This window comes from Heteronotia binoei, chromosome 2, assembly GCF_032191835.1.
Source record: "Heteronotia binoei isolate CCM8104 ecotype False Entrance Well chromosome 2, APGP_CSIRO_Hbin_v1, whole genome shotgun sequence".
NCBI classification, from domain to species: domain Eukaryota; kingdom Metazoa; phylum Chordata; class Lepidosauria; order Squamata; family Gekkonidae; genus Heteronotia; species Heteronotia binoei.
In genome coordinates, this window is record NC_083224.1 from 154,091,526 (window position 1) to 154,113,035 (window position 21,510).

At 41.1% G+C, this 21,510-nt stretch overlaps 1 protein-coding gene across 4 annotated transcripts in view; it reads right to left on the minus strand.

The window, feature by feature from the left end:
- Window positions 1-21,510, minus strand: part of COL11A1 (collagen type XI alpha 1 chain) — a 335,777-nt gene that overhangs the window by 27,631 nt on the left and 286,636 nt on the right. For all 4 annotated transcript variants that reach the window (XM_060232292.1, XM_060232289.1, XM_060232291.1 and 1 more), the window contains 5 exons: window positions 11,641-11,694; window positions 10,119-10,226; window positions 9,085-9,138; window positions 7,376-7,429; window positions 6,383-6,436 (listed from right to left, as the gene is read on the minus strand). In XM_060232292.1, coding sequence (XP_060088275.1) covers window positions 6,383-6,436; window positions 7,376-7,429; window positions 9,085-9,138; window positions 10,119-10,226; window positions 11,641-11,694 — 324 coding nt within the window. The remainder of the gene's footprint in view (window positions 1-6,382; window positions 6,437-7,375; window positions 7,430-9,084; window positions 9,139-10,118; window positions 10,227-11,640; window positions 11,695-21,510) is intronic.

The following is a 21,510-nucleotide window of genomic DNA, read 5'->3' on the forward strand; positions in this document are numbered from 1 at the left end:
CAAGAAGGGATTGTGCAAAATTCTAGATGAAATGGCAGTTTACTGAATATGACTGCTTATATCTGGTTTACGTTGTATCCTGTGAACCACCCAGTGGTTAAAATCACAAATGCTATCACAGAAAAGATACTACCATCCCAACATTTTAAATACTAGTTAGACTCTACATTAACAAATTCCTGAGGATTTGGGAAGACAAAATTTAAGTGCCAATAATGGCATTGCTGATTTAATGGATTTGGAAGATGACTCTAATTGATTATGGCAGTGGGATGTAAAGGAATAAATTGATTTTGGGAGGCAGTTAAAAGAGCAAAAAGAAGAGAAGGAAGACAGGCTTGTCTTCAGGGAAATGCAAGAAGTAAAATCAGAAGATACTGTAGAAAGGAAACAGGAATGTAACTGTAAAGAAGAAATGACATTAACACATTAGTCAATGTAAATATGAAGGTCAAAGGCCCCAAAATCCCAAATTTCTACTTAATCTGTTTGTCATAGAGTAGATCATAAAAATAAAGTGGCTTAGTTTTCCTCAATGGAGTACAATGTCCTAGAGTCCACCCTCCAAAGTATTCATTTTCTCCAGGGAACTGTACTCTGCATTCTGGAGATGACCTATAATTCCAGTGGATCCTCTGGAGGCTGGTATCCTTAGCACAGATAAATGGTCTTTGAGGCAATTTGAGAATTACAAATTACAGACTGAATTTTACTTTTCATTCTTAGAGTATCACAATATCACATGCATTTCACTGCAAATAAGCCACTGCTTATGACGAGAGCTGCACCAAAGGTGGGGTATTTTTAATAAACATTTTAATGTCAGCAATTTTTCAGGGCTTGTAGCAAAATAGAATAAAGTGTGCAGTAGTTCAGGAAGTGTTGCCCCAAATGCAGTGTTTGGCTGGCACATTTAAGATTGGCTAAGACTAGTTCAGGAGGCATTACTGTCACTATATGACAGCTTCATTTGCCCTCACTGATGTCAGCATAGGGGACAGCTCTAGGAAGTTCTGATCCATGGGAGTAAAGGAGCTGACTAAGCAAGCTTAGAGAAGTTCATCAACCCAACCGCTTGGTCCCTTTATGTGCTCTCAAAAAACCTTCCACCCAGCCCATGCAACTATCTAAAGTCATTTGGGTTGGAGTGGAGTAAGATCTTTGACAAGTTCAGCACAACTTGATAGCTGTCAAAGTTTGGATGATTCCTTTACTATGGCCATTAGGCTAGCTCAGGGGTCCTCAAACTACGGCCTGCGGGCCACATGCGGCCCGCTGAGGACGTTTATGCGGCCTGCCGGGTTATGGCAAAATCAGACCGGAAGTGACGTTCGACCTAAACTCGCGTTAGCAACGCACACTTCCGGCACTGGGCTGAGGCGGCGGAGACAGAGTGTGAGGTGATACCGAGGTGAGGTCAGTTCCCAGGCCGGGGTGTGTGGTGTAGGGAAGGGAGAGAGATACAGAAGATGGAGAACTGACGGCCCGTGGCCTTGTACAGTAACGGCAGTCCAGCCCTCCAACAGTCTGAGGGACAGTGAACTGGCCCCCTATTTAAAAAGTTTGAGGACCCCTGGGCTAGCTCATACTCTGCACAGTTCTCTGGAGCTTTTGGAGGCTTCTGTGCACTTCCCTCTGCTGCTCAGGACATAGCCAAAAAGAAATGAAATTTCAAGGGGGCAGGCAAATGACACTGAAAAACAGAGGGACTTTTCAATTATTGCAAAAGTGGCTCAGCTCTCACAAACATTACTGCTAATCTTCTATAGTTCTAGTGATAAGATTACTAATGCAACAGTAATTATTTTCAGCATTATAAATGTGCACTAAGTAGGTGGAACAAATAGATTATTGTGTAAAATAGATAAAACTAAATTAAGCATGTCAGCTCACTCAAGCCTATTATTCAGAACAGTTTAACTCATTTTGTTAAATAGATCTAGCTTATGTTAAATAATGCTCCATTTTTAAAAGTAAATTATTCATCTGTTGCTTGATAAAGAAAGCATAGATATTGACACATTTACAGAGATTATTCAAAGCATGTACCCGTAAGGCTTCAAATGATCAAATGACAAATAATGGCAGATTAATCACAGACCTATCAATTTCTCAGGCATTACTAAAACACTTGCTGTTTTTCTAAACCAGTTATTTTGTATTTGGTGCTAAATATTATTCTCTTTTAAAACAAAATCTTAAGCACTTTACTGGGGAATCTAACTTTAATAAACACTGGGTTGAATAGATTCTGTTCCCTAATAGTGGATTGACCCACCAGTGCAAGGACTCTTCCACCAATGAAACATGCTTCTTCTACCTAAGGAAAGCACATTGTGCTGGATGAGGGTTCATTAAATTGGAGGAAGGCTCCAGCATTAATGGAACATGTCTGAATCCAGCCAGGTTAGTCTGGAATGAATGTGTTACCTGTACGTAACTAAATAGATCTGCAGGGTTAGAAGGTGATTCAAAATCTATTTAATGCCATGTCTGCACAACTCAGGAGTCTCCAAACCAAAAGAAATCCACCTACCTTGTGTGGCTACCCATAAAGGGATCGATAAACTTCCCGTATTTGTTGCTTGCCGGGGGTGAAAACTCAGGGGAAGGGGGTGTCAAACACCTGGCTACCCCCAATTGGCTTGGTTGTAAGAAATGAGGATCCCTGTATTCTTTCCATCTGAATTTCTACCTGGATTTTAGGGTTCTGAATAATTTGATCATGTTTATGAAACAGCACTGAAGTAAGAGCAATTTGTCTTTCTTCCATTTTTATTGTTTCTGGATTTAGTTAGATCACTGCAAGAGTGCAGTCGACTGCATTGTTCAGTATGCAGGGCAAGCCCTAGACTGTCTGGCACCCTAGGCAAGGTTAACTTCTGGTGCCCGCCCCGCCCCCCCCCCACACTGATAATGTCATTGAGTCACACGAAGGGTGGCCGATTTGGCATCTCCATAAGGCTGGCACCCTAGACAATCACCTAGTTTGCCTAGTGACAGGGCCGGCCCTGCCAGTATGAACTGCTTTCTCCCTTATATATTACAATGTGCATGAGTGCAGATACACATCAATTCAAACCATGCAAAGAGGTGTCTTGATATAATGGCACAATCATGTTACAATTTCTTTTTTGTGCGGTGATGTAATCATTTCTGGAATTAACTGTAGCAATTCTCTAAGCTATATGCCAGAGGGCAGAAGTTAAAACATGGGGCACAACGGAGTCACAGAATAATAATCAATGGAATGGGAGATGCTCACTTGGCCCACATCATAATTTGTGCCATCATGATATAGCCCAATGTCCAGCAGAAGCTAAATTCTGTTATTCCAGCAAAACAACAATTGTTCAACTGACAACCCAAACACTAATTCTGATGGGAATTTTTTCTTCTGAGGGCTGATTCAAGACACTAAATTTTGGCAACATAAAATTTTGGCAATTTTCTCATTAATTGCATGAGGAAAATATTTCTTATGAAAAAGCAATCCTCATGATAGGTGCAGTCTCCCTTTGCTGTGCTGGACAACTTTTCTATTATTTTCTTGAAGTAGTAAGTGTCAGCCATCATTCCATTTACCGAGGTGGGGGAGCATGTTTGGGTGAAACTGGCATGATAAAATCAACTCGTGATGATTTCACTGTTAACTGATATGTGACTCAATTGAACATCAACTATCTCACATGAAGATGTTTTGCCACCTTCCTCCAAATGCATCCATTAATTTGCAGTCTATCTCAAAAGCTCGCAGCTTTCTTTTCGCCTTGCAAATGCTTCAGTCTAATTGCCATGTATTTATCTGTTCTTCAGATTTAATTAGTTAAGCTAACTACCATAAATGCATCTGTGGCGTAATGTAAATCCGATATAGTTCTGTTTTATCTGTCTGACCAACAGCACTTTCATGTAGTACCCTACAGGAAAGTGATGTGACCCCAAACTCAGTGGCTCCCCACTACTCAGATAATGCAAGACTTCCTTTGTCTATGGACCTCACTCTTGTATCTGTTAGCAGACTATCCTAAAACCATCCCAAAATGGGTGTTTCTTTTCACAGTCTGTGAACAAATCTGCAAAGCCAAAGAAGTCTGTTCTGGGTACATCCTAGCAATGAACTAGCTACGTGAACCAAAATAAGGTACTATGACAGAGTCAACTGTTGTGTAATAAGTTCCTCTTCTAATAAGCATGAAAACCAATGCTTCGACCTCTATGCATTGAAAGAAACATTCCTGACTTCTGTTTTAGAATCCCAGGAGGCTAATATATGTGGAACTGCAGTTCTTTTCAGTCTTCTCTTGAAGCCAACATACCAGTGATACCATGGAGCTGCTTAGAGTATTTTGATTGTGTGCCAGTGAACCTGGCCAAGTGGGGTTATTTTCAGGAATGAGGCCAGTGGAGCAACAGCCACTCACTGTAAACATTCTAATTATTTTTAAAGGATTTTATTGCAATTACTGTGTAATTGGCAAGTATTCTCAGGCTTAGTTGTTTCTCTAAAATGAAACAAATCTGTAAAACTGCATTTTTATTTGGCTGGCAACCAAGAAAATGATTTTAGTTGATTAATCACCTGCATTTTAGCTGATGAATTAATCAATTAAATTTTAAATATATTTGCGTATTGCCAAAAATCTATGTAGGTGCCTTTTTGAGATATTGAATGGAGTGCAAAATAATGTATAAGGTAATAAACAAAAGTTACTCTTTAGCATTAGAACTCTTTTAAATTTTTGATATTTCATCTTCTATTGCAGTAACATACCAGCACCAAAACAGTTTTAAGAATTAAGGGGACATTTAACTCACAACTCACAGATTAAAGTTTATTCCCTACTAATTAATGATAACGCTTTAGTTGATTAATGTACCATTTAAATTGATCAAAGCCTGCAGCTTTAATTTAAACGAATTAGCATGCCCTAATGAATAACATCCCTTTTTTCCTTTTAGAAAAGTAGCAATCCTAGAACAAATGAGCACCGCAGTTTCATAAAATACAAAATTGCCATGTACTTATTATATAATGCACTCAACATGCATTATAGCAGTGTTGATACTGCTCTAACATACACTAATTGCTCATTTTCCCTAATGCTGTAATCCATAACTCAGTTAAGCTGAAAAATGTAGGTTAAGTGTACTTCTATTCATGGAGGTCAGTGGTATCAAGGGACTTTTCTAAGGGACGCCGTGACTAATGTACGATTTCTGTAAAAATCAATGGAAACTACGCATTTTCTGAAATTTCCCCACTCTGAGCTCCTGATAATTTTTTACTGCCTATAATTTGGATGTTCAAGTTACACAAGAAAGCATGCCATCAAGCCCTGACCTAGATAGCCCAGGCAAGCCCAATCTTGTCAGATCTCAGAAGCTAAGCAGGGTCAACCCTGGCAAGTACTTGAAAGGAAGACCTCCAAGGAATACTTTGGCCAGGATGCAGAGGAAGGCAATATCATGCCACCCCTCTGAAGCATCCTGGCCCCACTAGGGGTCACCAAAAGTCACCATGACTTCCAGGCAATTAAACATGTGCATGCACGCGCACACACACACAAAATGCTAGAAGGAAGGAAGGAAGGAAGGAAGGAAGGAAGGAAGGAAGGAAGGAAGGAAGGAAGGAAGGAAGGAAGGAAGGAAGGAAGGAAGGAAGGAAGGAAGGAAGGGAGGAAGGGAGGAAGGGAGGAAGGGAGGAAGGGAGGAAGGGAGAGGAAGGAAGGAAGGAAGGAAGGAAGGAAGGAAGGAAGGAAGGAAGGAAGGAAGGAAGGAAGGAAGGAAGGAAGGAAGGAAGGAAGGAAGGGAGGGAGGGAGGGAGGAAGGGAGGGAGGGAGGGAGGGAGGGATTTGTGGCACAAAGTACCTTATGTTATCTGGGGCAATCTATTAGGGAGATCATAAAAATGACTATCACGAGAATGTTTGTATTCTTTCAAATGATATTTCAGGCTTATAAATCATGTGACTTTGAAAGCAAATGCACCAGCCGTGCATTTGGGCCTGACAAATGCTTGCCATCTCCCTTCCAAAGACGCAGCAAAAACTCAAAGTGGGACAAAATCCATGGCTGATGCATTGTGATTAGCCTGTGGTGGAGAAGGACTGCAATTCTCTGGAGCAAAATGATATATAACCATTGCATTATTTATTAATTACAGGTGATGGAAATTCTTAACTTCAGTTGTATTTAACATTATTTTTGGGGGTGCTCATATGTTTATGAACATTTGAATCAATCTAAATTATCTCAACAATGTAAGGACACATTTTAACAGTTAAAAATATTCAGCAAATGCAAAAACAAAAGCATAAGAAGAAAACAATTATTAGGGTCAAATGACGGGGGGGGGGGGGAGAATCTGTAGAGGACTTACTCTCTTTCCAGGAGGTCCAGGTGGGCCTGCTTCACCAGAAGGACCTGGTGGACCCTGCAATAATAAGTTATCAGTATTAGTAGGACATAGTTTCTGTTGAGTTCTATTGAAGAGCAGAAATGAGCATCACAATTTCAACAATGTTTGATCTGGCATCCTCTGTGGTGAACTAAGTAAGAAATGGTGTGCAACGCAATTATATGAAATAATTGGCAAAGGACAGCAAGCTGTTCTTTTCCATCATGCTTCAGGCTTTTTACGACATATATACATGCTGTTTGATCAACTGGTCTCCTCAGCAACTAACAGAGTTCCAATTCTTCTTCTTATATAGTACTACAGTGGCATCACTGTATCTTCTCCAATTATGCCTCCCAATATCAAAATATGCAGAAGACTCCCCTTGCAATTAAGGATTCATTATATCTGGCTCCAGCTATTTCCACATGCCTAAGGGAACTTTGACCTTGTGTTTCTTGAGAAGCACCCCTCCTATACTACTTGGCAAATTGTTTACAAAATTGATGGTATTTTCAGAAGTTTGTGATATTGCATGGCCATCTACTGTTCAAAGGGGGGAGAAAGTCACAGATTCCACAGGGAATGGGAAGTCATCAAATTCTCTTTAAACACCTTCTTATAATCTGTCCACACATACATCTGAGAATGCATAGTTTTACCTTTCTAAGTCCATTGAAATTAATGTGCATAGAAGGATATAATGTGCATAGAAGGATATAATTCTACAATCCCATCACTGAATTCCTGCATGTTCATAGAGTACACAAAGCAAAATGCTTGGCTCTGTCTTGGCTGATCTTAGGACAGTGCTGTGCTGTATGAACCAAATTTAAATTGGAGGAAACTAATGTATCTTTCTGGCTATCAAATTAGTTGGGGAGGTCATTTAGTGCTAATTATCTACAGTGATTGCTTATTCTTTCATTTTTTTCCTGTTAAGAAAAAATTACATGTTTTCCCAAGTATACTTACAGGTTGGCCTGGGTCACCATCTTCACCTTTGTCTCCTCCTGTACCATCAGTGCCCTACAAGAGTCAGAAAAGTAAAGAAAATAAAGTTCACATCACTTAGCACAGCTGCACTTTATGACCTACCCAGAAAGATGGCACTCTTTTGAGGACCACTATAGATTCTCAGAAATTGCTATTAAAACCTATTCATTTACTGAACATATCCTCCTCTACCTCTGAAGAGCTCAGAGTGGCTTGCAGATTGTTCCCAACTTAAAGAGAGAGCCCTGTTTAGCTTCAATAGCAGAAATGTACCAGATAATAATGCATGGGCTTGACATTTGCTGAGTCAGTTTCGGTGATACACTAGTTGAATTTTTTTTTTTAAAAAAAACCCCGTTTATTCAAAGCATGAGCACACTGGCATTAGAACTGAGTAAGATCAGAGCTTCACTTCCATAAAAAAATTAGAAAAAAGTTTGAATTCAATAGCATCCTCAAGACCAACAAAGTTTTATTCAAGGTATAAGCATGCATGCACGTGAAAGCTTATCCATTAGAAAATGTTGTTCATCTTAAAGTTGCCACTGGATGTGAACTTTTTTTCCTGCTGCTTCAGACCAACATGGTTGCCCACCTGATTTTTTTTAAAAAAATAGCAATGCTATTTTGTGGAATTTTGTGGCTCTGATATTACAGCAAGCAGACCGCAGTTATTTGTCATAGTCCGCTGTTGTAGCCAATCCTCCAAGAGCTTAGAGGGCTCTTAGTACAGGGCCTACTGTAACCTCCAGGAGGATTGGCTACACAAGGGGGCCATGGCCTAATATGCAGAGGAGCTCCTGCTAGAAAAAGAGCCGATTATAGGAACCAATCCTAAATCTCCCCAAAAACAGCTGGTTAACCAGCTGTGGCTTTTCCTGGGCAAAAAAGATCTGTTCATTGTGGTGTATGCCCTGCTAACATCAATATAGGACCGCTGTAACGTACACTATGTGGGGCTACCCTTGAAAAGTGTTTAGAAACTTCAATTAATATGGGATGCTGCAGCCAGAATGTTGGCAGGACTGGGTCACAGAGATTATATCATTCTGGTCTTGGTCCATTTCTGCTGGCTCCTGAGCCCAATTCAAGGTACTGGTGTTGACCTTTAAAGCCTTTTGACCTTTAATATTATTTAGGACCAGAATACCTTAAAGACAATCTTCTTCTGTGTGAACCCCTCGACCACTATGGTCTGAGGTCCTATATCAGCTGCCCCTCCCTTCTGAAACTAGATGAGTGGCAACCTGAGAAATGGCCTTCTAAGCTGTGGCGCCAAAATTATGGAGGTCTGTTCCCAGGGATATTCATCTGTCCCTCTCTATCACTGTCTCTACCTGTGGGTGAAGAATTGTTTTTTTCCCCTTCAGCGTTCACCTATAAATCTCTCCTTCCTGCTGTATGTTTTAATGTGCTGTCTTCTCTTTGATATATGCATTATTAGCTGTAGGGTTTAATTGATTGTATGGTTCATTTTTATTATGTTTTTATGTTGGTTTTAAACACTAGCAGCCTTGCTAGCTAGTCCTCCCTGGGCAGAAAAGCGGGATATAAATGTTGCAAATAAATGAAAATGTAGCCAAGTGTGAATAATACCTGCAGAAGATCCAACTTTCGCTGAAGCCACTGGGACTGCAGCATCACTTTTTAATTATAATTGTTACTCAAATGCATTTTAAGATACTTACAGCAGGCCCAGGTTCACCGGGGGGACCAGGGTCACCAGGGAAGCCAACAGGACCCTATCAAATTAGAAAACAAGGTAAGACCAATACTATCTTTCAATTCCAGAAACAAATAACTCTGAACAGAAAAATTGTTACTGAAATTATTAGAACTACTATGGAAATAAACAACAAATGATCTCTATACAGTGTTAAAATTATAAGCCAACAAAATGGATTTTATTATGTTTTAAACGAGAGATCAGCACATTTCCTCAGCTCCATCTTGATTATAATTCCGATTTTAATACAGGGGTGTTGTTCTGTCAGTTAAATAAGTTTGAAAAAGATGCATTTTAAACCCTATTTTTAATATTTTTGAAATGTTTTAATATTCTGAAATATTTTTAATGTTTGAAATGTTTGCCACCTTGGGGACTTTGTAAGAAAGGGAGCATAGAAATGTTAACAACAGCAACAACAGAATGTGAGGGAATAGATTCCAAAGTTTAATGAGAGAATGTTCCTTCCCATTTTCTGTGGATCTCATGGATACAAACTTCCATTAACACAAGAATCAGAAAGAGATTGTGAAAAGTGCAGACATGTTGAAGCATTTTTTAAAAAACAAAATAAACAAACTCTTTCACTATGTTAGAAAAATGTTTTAAAAGAAGATATTCAGCATACAAAGGATCAGCTCAGATGGGGACTAGTAGATTTTCTGCTTTTATGGTTCTGAAGAATATAACTTTGCACTTCTGTGACAAAGAAATGGAAAGAAAAGTAAATAAAGTTACTTCAAATGTAGCTGAAAATTTATTTTTAGAAGTGTGTTTTTCAGTTTACAACAGCTAATTTTGAAGGGCTTCATGTGTTTTGTTTCTCTGTTGCAACACCTGTGCTCTTCTTTGTCACATATTTTCCCAAGATTGGGTTACTGAAATATAGTGGGGGCGGGGCAAGATTTCACTTAAAAATCTGCTTTCGTGGGATTTCATGATCATCCATCATTTTAAAACCAATGGCCTTATCCCTAAATAAGCAAACTCACTTACTGGATTGCCCTTTGGTCCATCATCACCTGGAGGTCCTTTAATACCAGGAGGTCCAGCTGCTCCTGGTGGCCCAGCCTCACCTTTTTCACCCCTTTCTCCTTTTGGACCCTGATAAGAACACACACAATAGCAATTGATTTATAGAACTGATACATTTCAAATGAGTAAGAGAGAAAATAGCCTGTTGTTAGATTTCAAAATATGACATATTTTTATCATACAGATTTTACTTAAATACCATATATAGATCTCCTCCCCGCCCCCCAATCAACAGAATATAGGAAGTTTTGAACCTGCATTTGACTCAGAAGGTCATTGTTGAATGGGCTGTTTAATGCATGCATCTCATTATAGAAAAGAGGCAAAATTAATCATAGAGGAATTTATTGATAAAACAGGTCATTATGACGAATGAAAAGATTTTCACTATCATAATCTTAAGAATATTCATTTGATTGGTGAATTTGATCATGGTCAGTGTTATAACTAGGAAATGCCCTTTTGCCAAGAACAAAACTGTAGAACTCTGACCCGAAGACCACACCCAATCTAGGGTGTCTTCTAGGGAAGACAAGTTGTGGTGTAGATGTGTGTATGTTTCTTTAAGAGAACTGTTATGGAAGGAGGTTGGATGTAGGATGTGGGAGTGAATCCAGATGTAGGAATGTATTTTAGTGGCTATTTGGCTGTGCTCTTAATAAACATATTATGGAACCTGATTTGGAGGCATTGCTGAACAGATATAACAAAAATCAGAGCCCTCTAGGGAAAAAGTCATGAGCAACACAGTTAGGAATAGGACCCCAAGAGGACCCCTTGAGTCACAGGCAAATAAGCAAATGTTGGGTTGGATCCCACAGAATATTCTTACATGTGCAACACTTCCAGTGCAAGCATTAAAATTTATGCCTGCCTATTTGATTGCACTAAGAGAAAGGAACTGGACTGGACTGCCTTCTCTGCATGCAGGTGTCCCTTCTGACCCAATTTTAAAAAGCAAAAGAAAATCATGTGAACTATTTTTTCCCACATTTCATTATCCATATAATATGCATGCTGCTTCATTAAAAGAATATTAAAATGCTATATGTTCCTGCAGTTCCTTGCTTAAACTATATCTTCTGTTTCCCCCCACAAGTCAGTGCTGAATCTGAGCCATTGGGTGAAAATTTAAGTTGTGGAGCAGGGCAAAGATCTGGAGACGTACATGTGATGTGAAGATCTAATCAACAATTCTACCACTTGAAATATTGAGTCTCCTCATGCTAGCTTGCAATACTGCCTAAAAGGCTAGTCAGGCGACATTTAATCACAACTACATTTAATCACCATAACTAGTAACCATGAGCAATTTTAATCAGCTAATCTTAACAAGGTGGATAAAGCAAGCCCAAGAACCTGGCCCCCTATATTTTTCTCCAGATAGTATGCAAAGATTAAATAAAAAATATGGCTATTGCCTTTACAATATATCACCAAAAAGCTTTTTCCACAATGACAATAATAGAAGAGCAGCACTTACACCTGTGCCAGCTTCTCCAGGAGGTCCGGGGTTACCAGCTTCTCCAGGTTCACCCTGTAACAATTCAAGATAAAATCAATTCTTTGCTCCTTGCATTTCAGATGAGAGACAAATCAAACACAGTATTTGACTACCTGAAGTCACATTGTCAATAAATGACTAAATGTGAGGTGTGCTGGAAACAAATCCCTCCAAACTTGTAAATGATACCAGGAAACTAGTCCAAAGTGAGTTACATATTTGAAGATTTTAGACATTCAGATTTGGGAATGCATCATAAACGAACATGCTGAAAATAAATGGAATAATATGCCAACAAATAAATCTTCATTGGAGACCTCATGTGCCAACAGAATACTTTTATTGGTCATGATAGCTTACAACTCAGATGGCTTGTAAGACATGTAGGAGGAAATGGACTGCCCCCAGCAATGTGCCAACAGAACAAAAAGGTGGGGGGAATCCAGGTGATAGTTGACTGATCTGTTATCGTACAAAGTCCCTATTCGCTGTGCAGGCTTTGTCAGGGAGAATCAGAGCATTCACCTAGTGCTAATTAAAAAAAAAATTGCTGGGGTGAATGCTCTGATTCCTGCTAACAAAGCCTGCACAGTGAAATGCATAGGGATTTCATACTACAATAAATCAGGCAACTATTACCTGGCCATGGCTCAGGCATATCCCAGTTTAAATTTTCATACAGAAAACTACCCTTCTGTAAATTAAAGGCTTATTATAAAATTTCATGCAGATCAAGTGCAATCAAAAATACTTTCACTAAGAATAAGAGTTAATGTAGTATACTGGGAGCTTCAAACAAAGACCCTTTATTGGAGAGGCTCCCTGCAGCTGCACTCAGATTGGCCACCCTTGCTGAGCCAGCCAGTCAGGTACTATCCATTTGACTGAAGCCCATTGTTTGAGAGGCTCCTTGCAACTACACTCAGAGTGGCTGCTCTTGCTGAACCAGCCAATTAGGTAATATCCATTTGAATGAAGACCATACAAATGAGGGTTCTGAACACCTGTTTTTCTGTTGGGTTATTTCTGGAGGTGTGTTTTGGGTGGAGTTTCTGTATATATAGTTGCAGCTAGCCGCATGTGTTTTCAGTTGGGTTTTCACTAATAAAAGATATATGCTGGAATCACTATAGCGTCTGACCCACTACTTTTCAGTTACATTAAACACTTTGTACACATGCAGATGTAAAGCAGATGGCTCCACTGAACACAGGATCACTGAACTCTGAGCAGACCAGAATGTCTGTGAAACATATATGATTTACAGTACAGCCAAACATTATGAACTGGATCAAATGTGAATTAACTACGGGATTATATTATATGAACCCAATTCTTGATTAAAACCAAACTAGCACAACTCAGAAGAATGAGCACTAGGGAATCAACCCTGTTCTCATTAATTACTGAAAAACAGCCACTGCTAATCTTGGACTGTCTTCCACTTCCTTGTGCAAGGACTGATAATGCAAGTCTTGTTTTAACATCTGATTGTTCAACACTATAGATTGTGATGCAACATTCACCTACCAAGGAGGTTTGCATTGATATATATTGAAAGAACATTGGAAAGTTAGTTTGATGAAATGGGAAGGATTCGAAAGCATTCTTAAAGTATCATCAGAGTGCATTTCATTACTTATCTATATTAATCATACCTTTAAATGAATGGTCAGGATCCAAAGTATCAAAAATTGGTTCCTCATGCTTCCAGGGTGGCTTGAATGGCATTTTTTTGAATAGCAGCTCAAACTTCCCGCAACACACATACTTAACCTTTTGCATAACTGAGAAGACTTTCAGAAGCAATTAGCTTAATCGCATAGGAAGAGGCTGCTTTTCAAAGAAAATAAACACCAATTCCTCACAAGCAGTTGCTCTGCCCCTAGGCTTATGCTTTCTGAAGCTCAACCAATTGATTCTCCACCAGGGATCAGGAAGCCTCAGGGAAAATTGGAGGGAGCAGTGAGGCCTGTGCAGCAACTGGTGGGGAATTGATCACTTGAGCCAAGGAAAGCAGAAACCTGGGGGTGGAGCAACTGCTACTGAGAAACTGGTTAAAGTCACTTGAGCATAGTCAAGACTTTTGGCCTGTCTAAAGAAGCTCTTTTGCTTCCAGCTTTTACACTGATGGGCTGACTGAATGAGAAAGGGTCTAGGTCCTGGTGACATTTTAAAACATAAACTGTTTGATTGGATATTATTACAATATAAAATCTTAAATATGCTACCATATTTAATATGCCCATGGCAAGCCTCACTGGGATTTTCAATCAGAGGGTCAAGAATCTAGCACAGAGGCTCTGCAAATCTAAAAGCCTCATACTTTTTAATCATGCTATTGGCCCTGCTCTTTGTCATCCTCACAAAGCAGCGTCAGCCTTAAAATGATACATGGAGGATCAAAGTGAAGCCAATTCCTAAGAAGCACATTTTCTCTATAAAAAGGATCCGTAATTATTGGACTTCATGGTTGCTCAGTTACACAGGTGCTGAAAAGGAACAAAAGTGGCCTACACAGAATGTGACACTAAGAGATAGTGAGTCCTCTAATCATTAGATGTGCAAAAAATGTACTCGCCGGTGTGATGAAAAACAGGCCAATGAATCAGAGTAATATTGTCTGTCATCAATGTAATATCATCTTTAATGTGAGACACTGAATCAGCCAAAACTCCACAATATGCAAGAGGCCAAGTTATACAATCAGTGCAGATTTACTCAGGAGAAAGTACATGTTACCTTTCAGTTGCCACCAAATACGGCACCCCACTGTCCTAGGCCTCCCAATCCCCAGGTCCTAGCGTTTTTACAGGCTTCTCCCCGCCCCCAGCCAGCTGGCCGGCGGGGGAAGCCCCGCCCCCCACAATCACCATGTAGTTTTAGAGCTCCTGCAGGTCCGTTTTTAAAATACGTGCCTTTAAGGCTGAGCAGGAAGCAGGAAACAGGAAGGGCTTTGGAGAACGGCCCCTCCCTTTGTTTTGCTTTAGTTTTCAGAACAAGTAAAGTTCTGCAGGAACAAGACCCAGTAAGTATTTGTGTGAGAGAGGGAGGGGGCAGGGGATTCCCTGGTTTGGAGGCTCTCCCTCCACTTTAGAAAGTGTGGTGGGGGGAGGGAAATGTCTACTGGGCACTCTATTATTCCCTATGGAGAACGATTCCCATAGGGAATAATGGGGAATTGATCCGCGGGTATTGGGGGCTCTGGGGGCTATGTTTTGAGGTAGAGGCACCAAATTTTTAGTATAGCATCTAGCGCCTCTCCCCAAAATACTCCCCCCCCAAGTTTCAAAACGATTGGACCAGGGGGTCCAATTCTATGAGCCCCAAAAGATGGTGCCCCTATCCTTCATTATTTCCTATGGAAGAAAGGCATTTAAAAAGGTGTGCTGTCCCTTTAAATGTGATGGCCAGAACTCCCTTGGGGCTCAATTATGCTTGTCACACCCTTGTTCCTGGCTCCACCCCAATGTCTCCTGGCTCCACCCCCAAAGTCTCCTGGGTCCGCCCCCAAAGTTCCCAGATATTTCTGGAATTGGACTTGGCAACCCTACACTGTCCCTATGTATAGCTCTTTCAAATGAGGGAAGTCACCTGTCATGTATTCCCTTGGCCAATTGTACCTCCTTGGCAGGGGCAAGTCTACTGTGATGACATAATGTCATGGGCTAAGGGTTAACATACTTTATGGAGAATTCAAAGCAAGGATATCATTTGGTGGCAGCTGCTGTCATAAGAGAATGCAGATACTGACAGTGAAACACTACAGAAATAAACCAATAAAGAGAAGGTGCTTTTGCTTGTGTTTCTGAAGTTGCATGAGTAACACATAGCTTAAGACTCTCATGCTGTGGCTTCACCTACTCAACTGTCTTTGAATTGTGGAAAAAACCTACTGTCTGGTGCTTCTGTACAGTGCAGTGGTGTCATCTTTTTCAAGCACATAGCAGCCCTGGCAGCCCTTTGAGATCAGGGCCTGCACTTGTCATGGTTGTTTTTTTCTTCAGCTGTGCAGCAAAGGGTAGGATAAAGGTTTTCAGATTGGAACATTTGTACAGATTTACAATAGTAGTAGTAGTAGTAGTAGTAGTAGTAGTAGTAGTAGTAGTAGTAGTAGAAGAAGAAGAAGAAGATAGTGATATTGGATTTATATCCCGTCACAATCTCCTTTACCTTCCTCCCCATAACAGACGCCCTGTGAGATGGGTGGGGGCTGAGAGAGCTCTCACAGAAGCTGCCCTTTCAAGGACAACTCTGTGAGAGCTATGGCTGACCCAAGGCCATTCCAGCAGCTGCAAGCGGAAGTGTGGGGAATAAAACCCGGTTCTCCCAGATAAGAGTCTTGACCACTTAACCACTACACCAAATTGGCTCTCTCAGTAACTCAGTCAAGTAACTCAGTTAAGAGTTCAATTGTGAGATAATCTGGTTGAAAAGTGGTATCTAAATACATCAAATAAACAAACAAGCAAATAAATATAAAAAACGGTGAGCTAGCTCACACTAACTCAGTTTAGAGGGAACACAAAAGGGCCACATGGGTGGGAGGGAGGTGGGCTGGATGGGAAAGCCTATAAACAGCAGATAGAACCAGGTGGTTTGAAGCAATAGAACAAAGCAGCAGGAACTTCTTGCCAAAGAAATAGAAAAGCCAGGCAGCTCCAGTATGCAACAGTTCACACACACTCAGACACCAATCCCCCACAGCCACACAACCCAGTGCAAGGCCTGATGTAGCAATTAGCAGCCCCTCTTTCCACACCCCATAGAAGAGAGTGATGAGCAATCTCTCTTTCCCATCCCCACTCCCCCCATTGCTAAACAGAAAGGAAAAAATCCAGATGTTGTAGAAAGACTCAGCTCTTGGAGTCCCAGCTCGAAGCTCTACTCTTGGTGCTGCAGGAGCCGGCAGCAGCTGGTCCCGTGGCAGTGGTATGAGGACTGCTGCTATGAGGCCTGATCTAAAGGGCTACTGGGCAGGGTGCCCGTCCCCCTGCCTGACCTCCCTCCAGCAGCCTCCTGACCCAGCCAAGGGAAGGAGAAAGAGCATACATGTGTGCCTTGGCTAGCCATCCAACTCTCTGAATCACCTCTTTCTGCTGTTTTTGAAGCCAGGTCTGTCCCTCCTTCACTCTCCTTCAGCTCTCATTCACTCCTCAACTTGAGTCCAAGGCTAGGGGGCTGCACACTCTCCCCACTATCTCTGTTTTCCCATGCTTGTGCTCTCTTTTCCCCCAGCAACCTCTGTGATTGAGCAGAGGAGCTTGCAAGCTTGCCTATTACCTCCTTCTCCACATCAAGACCTCCAGGAGCCATAGAACATGTCTTGAAGAGCTGCCCCTCAGCTAGAGGGAAGGGAATTGACAGAGTCATGTGGGTGGTGCTGGCACATGATTCTTCACCAATCGACCTTTGGCACCATAGGCAATCACCTAGGTTTGCCTAATGGGTGGTCCAGTACTGCCAGCAATCCCCACAGTTTTTTAGTCTCTGGCTCACATTTTTGTCTTAGTTCACAAAAAATATGGCCTCAGAGCAAACAAATTTATGCAGTAGCTCACAACTGTAATGCTAGTAGCTCACAACTTTAATTCTAATAGCTCACAAAGTAGAATTTCTGCTCACAAGACTCCACAGCTTAGAGGGAACATTGCTCTTATCTGGGAGAACCAGGTTTGATTCCCCACTCCTCCACTTGCAGCAGCTGGAATGACCTTGGGTATGTCAATTATTCAGAGACGTGGCTGAATATAGCCTGCCCGCCCAACTTTATTATTTCAAGGAAGGTCTCCCATCCAAATACTTGCCAGAGTTGGCCCTGCTCAGCTGACAAGATCAAGCTTGCCTGGGCTATCCAGGTCAGAGAGCAATTTCAAGGTTTTTGTTTTTCATATTCCCCACAATCCATCTGTTGTCGAAAATTCGTTATCAATGCAAGGTGGAGGGATGCAAGTAGTTAGCCTTGCCTAGGGTGCCAAACAGTCTAGGTCCAGCCTCTATTGCTGGTGCACTTCCCCATGACATGAACATATAATGCTCACTTGTACTACCAAACCATCAATTTATCTATCCTATTACTGTTCTACATAATTGGGGAGTGGTTCTCCAAACTCCCAGGCACAGCTCTTTTCCCAACCTGATACCTGAATTCCTTTAACTGGACATGTCCTGGCAATTAAGCTTAGGTTCTTATAAATGCAAAGCACAATTTTTTGTTTATAATATTTTTTATCCCACCTTTCTTTGTAAGCTCAAGGTTGCTTACAAGATCAATTGAAAGACATTCAAAGAAATTCTATGATGTGGATAATTCACTCAAGCTTCTTTTCAAGCTTGCACTGAGAAACTGACAAAAGACAGGCTTCTTGGGAATAAATCTGAACCAAGAGCATCAGAAGGGTTGCCAGGCTGAGCCTGACAACCAGCATGAGGGTTGGAGGCCAGAACGTGGAGCAAGCAATCTCACTTTATCACGTCTGGGGAAAACCTGGAAGTGACGTAGGGTAGCTGTAGGAATCTCCAGAAACTCTATGATTCCTCCCAGATGTGACATAGCAACATCACTAATGTGACTTTTTAATTTTTCTTCTGTCACCACTCAGTAAACTAGCAGAAATACAGGGCTGTCAGCTGGAGACCTCCTGCCATAGCGGGAAGCTGGGGAGCCATAAGCATAAACAATGTAGTTATGGTGGCAGGAGGAACTCATTTGCAATTAGGTCACACCCCTGACACTAAACCAGCTGGAACTGTGTTCCTGTGCCTTCCTGCTCAAAAAAAGCCCTGGCAGTTACATTGGCTTTCTTCTTCCCTTCTTTGTATGCTAGCAGAGAGCTTCCCTTTACCAGTTCAAAACAAAAGTGATAGGTATGTGGCTATCATCCTTTCCTCCTGCCTTTCTTAATTCCACACACCGTTCTAGCAGAGTATACTTAGAGGAGAAGTTACTTTTTGAGAAGTTTATAGTAAAATATAACGGAATATCTTCAGATTTCTAGCTCATTCTGAGGAGGCTAGAAGTATTAATCATTCAGGATTACATAGTAGGTTTTTGTAGCAGCTGCCTTTGATCATTTAGGCCTATACAACTGTGTGCACAGCAGAAGGAAACAACAGGCTAGTTAAAAATACATGGCATTAACTTGGGCAAAAAAACCCATTTAGGGCTGGCTGACACATAAAGGGGTCTTTAAACATTGGTTTCACAGAATGAGTTTCTCTTTCCCACACAGTCATGCAGTTTTTCATCTGATCAAATATTGTTCACTGAAGTCAACAACAGTGACAACACAGATACCCCAAAAAATGTTCTCTCATTCTGTACAGTGGGCTGTGAACTGCATCATCCTGCATGATGAACATAGCCTGAAGGAATACTGTAAGCCAAAACATGCTTCCTCCCATGCACCACAGAAAGGAAACAGAAAAGAGACTTTATGCCATGTTATGGTAGGAGGAGAATCATTGTTGCTAACAAGTCTGACTGAGCCGGCAAACCTGATCTATCTAAAAGTAGATTGGGGGGGGGGGGATTAAAATCTTTGCATGGTTTCTAAAACAGAAGAACTAAGGCCTAATTACATCATCATTTTTAATGAATGCCAAGGTAGTGGTGGAAAGTGCCGTCAAGTCACAGATTAGATAGATTAGATAATTTCTAATCTATGCTGACCCAGTAGGGTTTTTGTGGCGAAAGAGGTTCAGAGGTGGTTTGCCATTGTCTGCCTCTGCATAGTGGCTCCCCACTTCCCTGGTGGTCTCCCATCCAAATACTAAACAGGGCCAACCATGCTCAGTTTCTGAGATCTGATGAGATTGGGCTAGCCCGGGCCATCCTGGTCAGGGCTTGTATTGTAGATCTGTAAATTTTAGTTGTAATGCTAGATATTTCATTATGTTCTATATAGATTTGAATAGTATGATTAGCCCAGAATCCATTTCTCTTAGAGGCAAACAAAAAAACCTGTATGAGCCACTTCCATCAAGCTGTCATAAAGTATTGTATTTAAAAGGCTCCCTGCTCCTTATCACACGACACCAGTAGATGATTTATTCAATAAGTAAGCAGGAGAGAAATGATGGTGCATTGGGAGGCCGATTCTATTAAGATGATAGGTTGAGCACGTTGATAAGGAGCCTTTGATTCCTTCTGAGGTAATCTGAATAGAAAGGAGGTGTAATCTGAAGGGGTTCTATAGAAGTGATGGCAGGTAGGAGGCAAAAGGGAGTATGAAAATACATGTGTCCTGACAAATGCTAGCGGCGGTTAAACATATAGAAGACTAAGAGAAAAGGAAAACATTATCAGCTGCAATGAGGTGAATTACAGGCCTTATTATCTATTTTATTGGCTTTCCATTTTTTAAAGACCAAACAGCTAAACTAAGTAGGTGCAGCTTCTTTTGCACAGGAAGATTAAAACATCTGGGGCTCTGAGAAGCAGACCTGCCTCCCTTCCTGATAGCAGTTAAGTGTCCCATGACAAACCCAAATTATTTTGACTGTTCTGTGACTTCACTGCGTTTCTGAATGCAGAGCTCTTATGAATTTGCTCCTGCAGTACATAAGAGCTTGTATAGTGTAGTGAAAAACTAATACCGTAAAGACTCACTGTGTACAAGGTGAAACTAAATAGACAGGGCTTCAGCTTTCATAGGATTGCCACGTCCAAAGTCAGGAAATATTTGGGGACTTTGGGGTAAAGCTGGGAGACTTTGGGGGTGGAGCTGGGAGGCTTTATCATTCCCTAAAAACAACAACAACACAGCAGTGCAGTTTCCCTGAATACAGTCTTCATTTTATCTTCCTTTTTTGCATTCAAATTGTTGCACAGCAGCTGCGCTTCCAGTAAAATGAAAGTGAACACGCACACACACACAATAAACAGTCTGCATGCCCACACTTTTGTGATCTCCCTGGGGCAATGGTATAGATAGCTTTACTTACGGAAGTTGCTGAATGCAACAATCTGCTGTATTTCAACCAATTTACAGAGAGAGAGGTCTAGGGGGTAAAGTTTTCTTCTATCCCATATTCAGGTTCCAGTTAACTCTTTACTATCCCTTTTACTATGCAAACAGCTTCTGAAAGGAATTGGGCTCTCTCACTTCCTCTCTCAAAAATGTGGCCATTCCTGCCAGTTTGGGGTAGTGGTTAAGTGTGTGGACTCTTATCTGGGAGAACTGGGTTTGATTCCCCACTTCTCACATGCACCTTGAGTCAGTCACAAGTTCTCACAGAGCTCTTCTTCACAGGGTGTCTGTTGTGGGGAGGGGAAGGGAAAGGAGACTGTACACTGCTCTGAGACTCATTTGGGTAGTAAGGGGTGGGATATAAATCCAATCTTTTCTCTTCCTCTTCTCCTCTGCTTGTCCCCCCCCAACCCCGACAGCTACAATCTTGCTGAGATTTAAAGGCACATTGTAAAGCACATTGTAGCTATTGCATATTGTAGCTATTGGGGTGCACATTGTAAGCACATTGTAGCTATTGGGGTGGGGCTTGTGGTGGAGAGAAGCCTGCAAAAATGGGGGGTCCCCCACCTATACCTGGGAACTGGCAAGCCTAAGCTTTCAGGAGAGAACTTCAAAAGAGGCCTACCTATTTAGCTAAGTGCTAGGGCAAGAACAAGGGATAAAGACAGGAAGATTTTTTAAATATATATATTTTAAATATATATATATTGTCTTATAACATCCTAATTTAACAATTCCAAGCAAATATAAGTCTACAATCATTTTTATTCAAGTATACTGTATTAGAATCTGAAGTGAGCAATGACTCACAAAAGCTCCTCCCCTGCCACAAATTTTGTTAGTTTTTAAGGTGCTACTGGACTCTTCCTCTTTT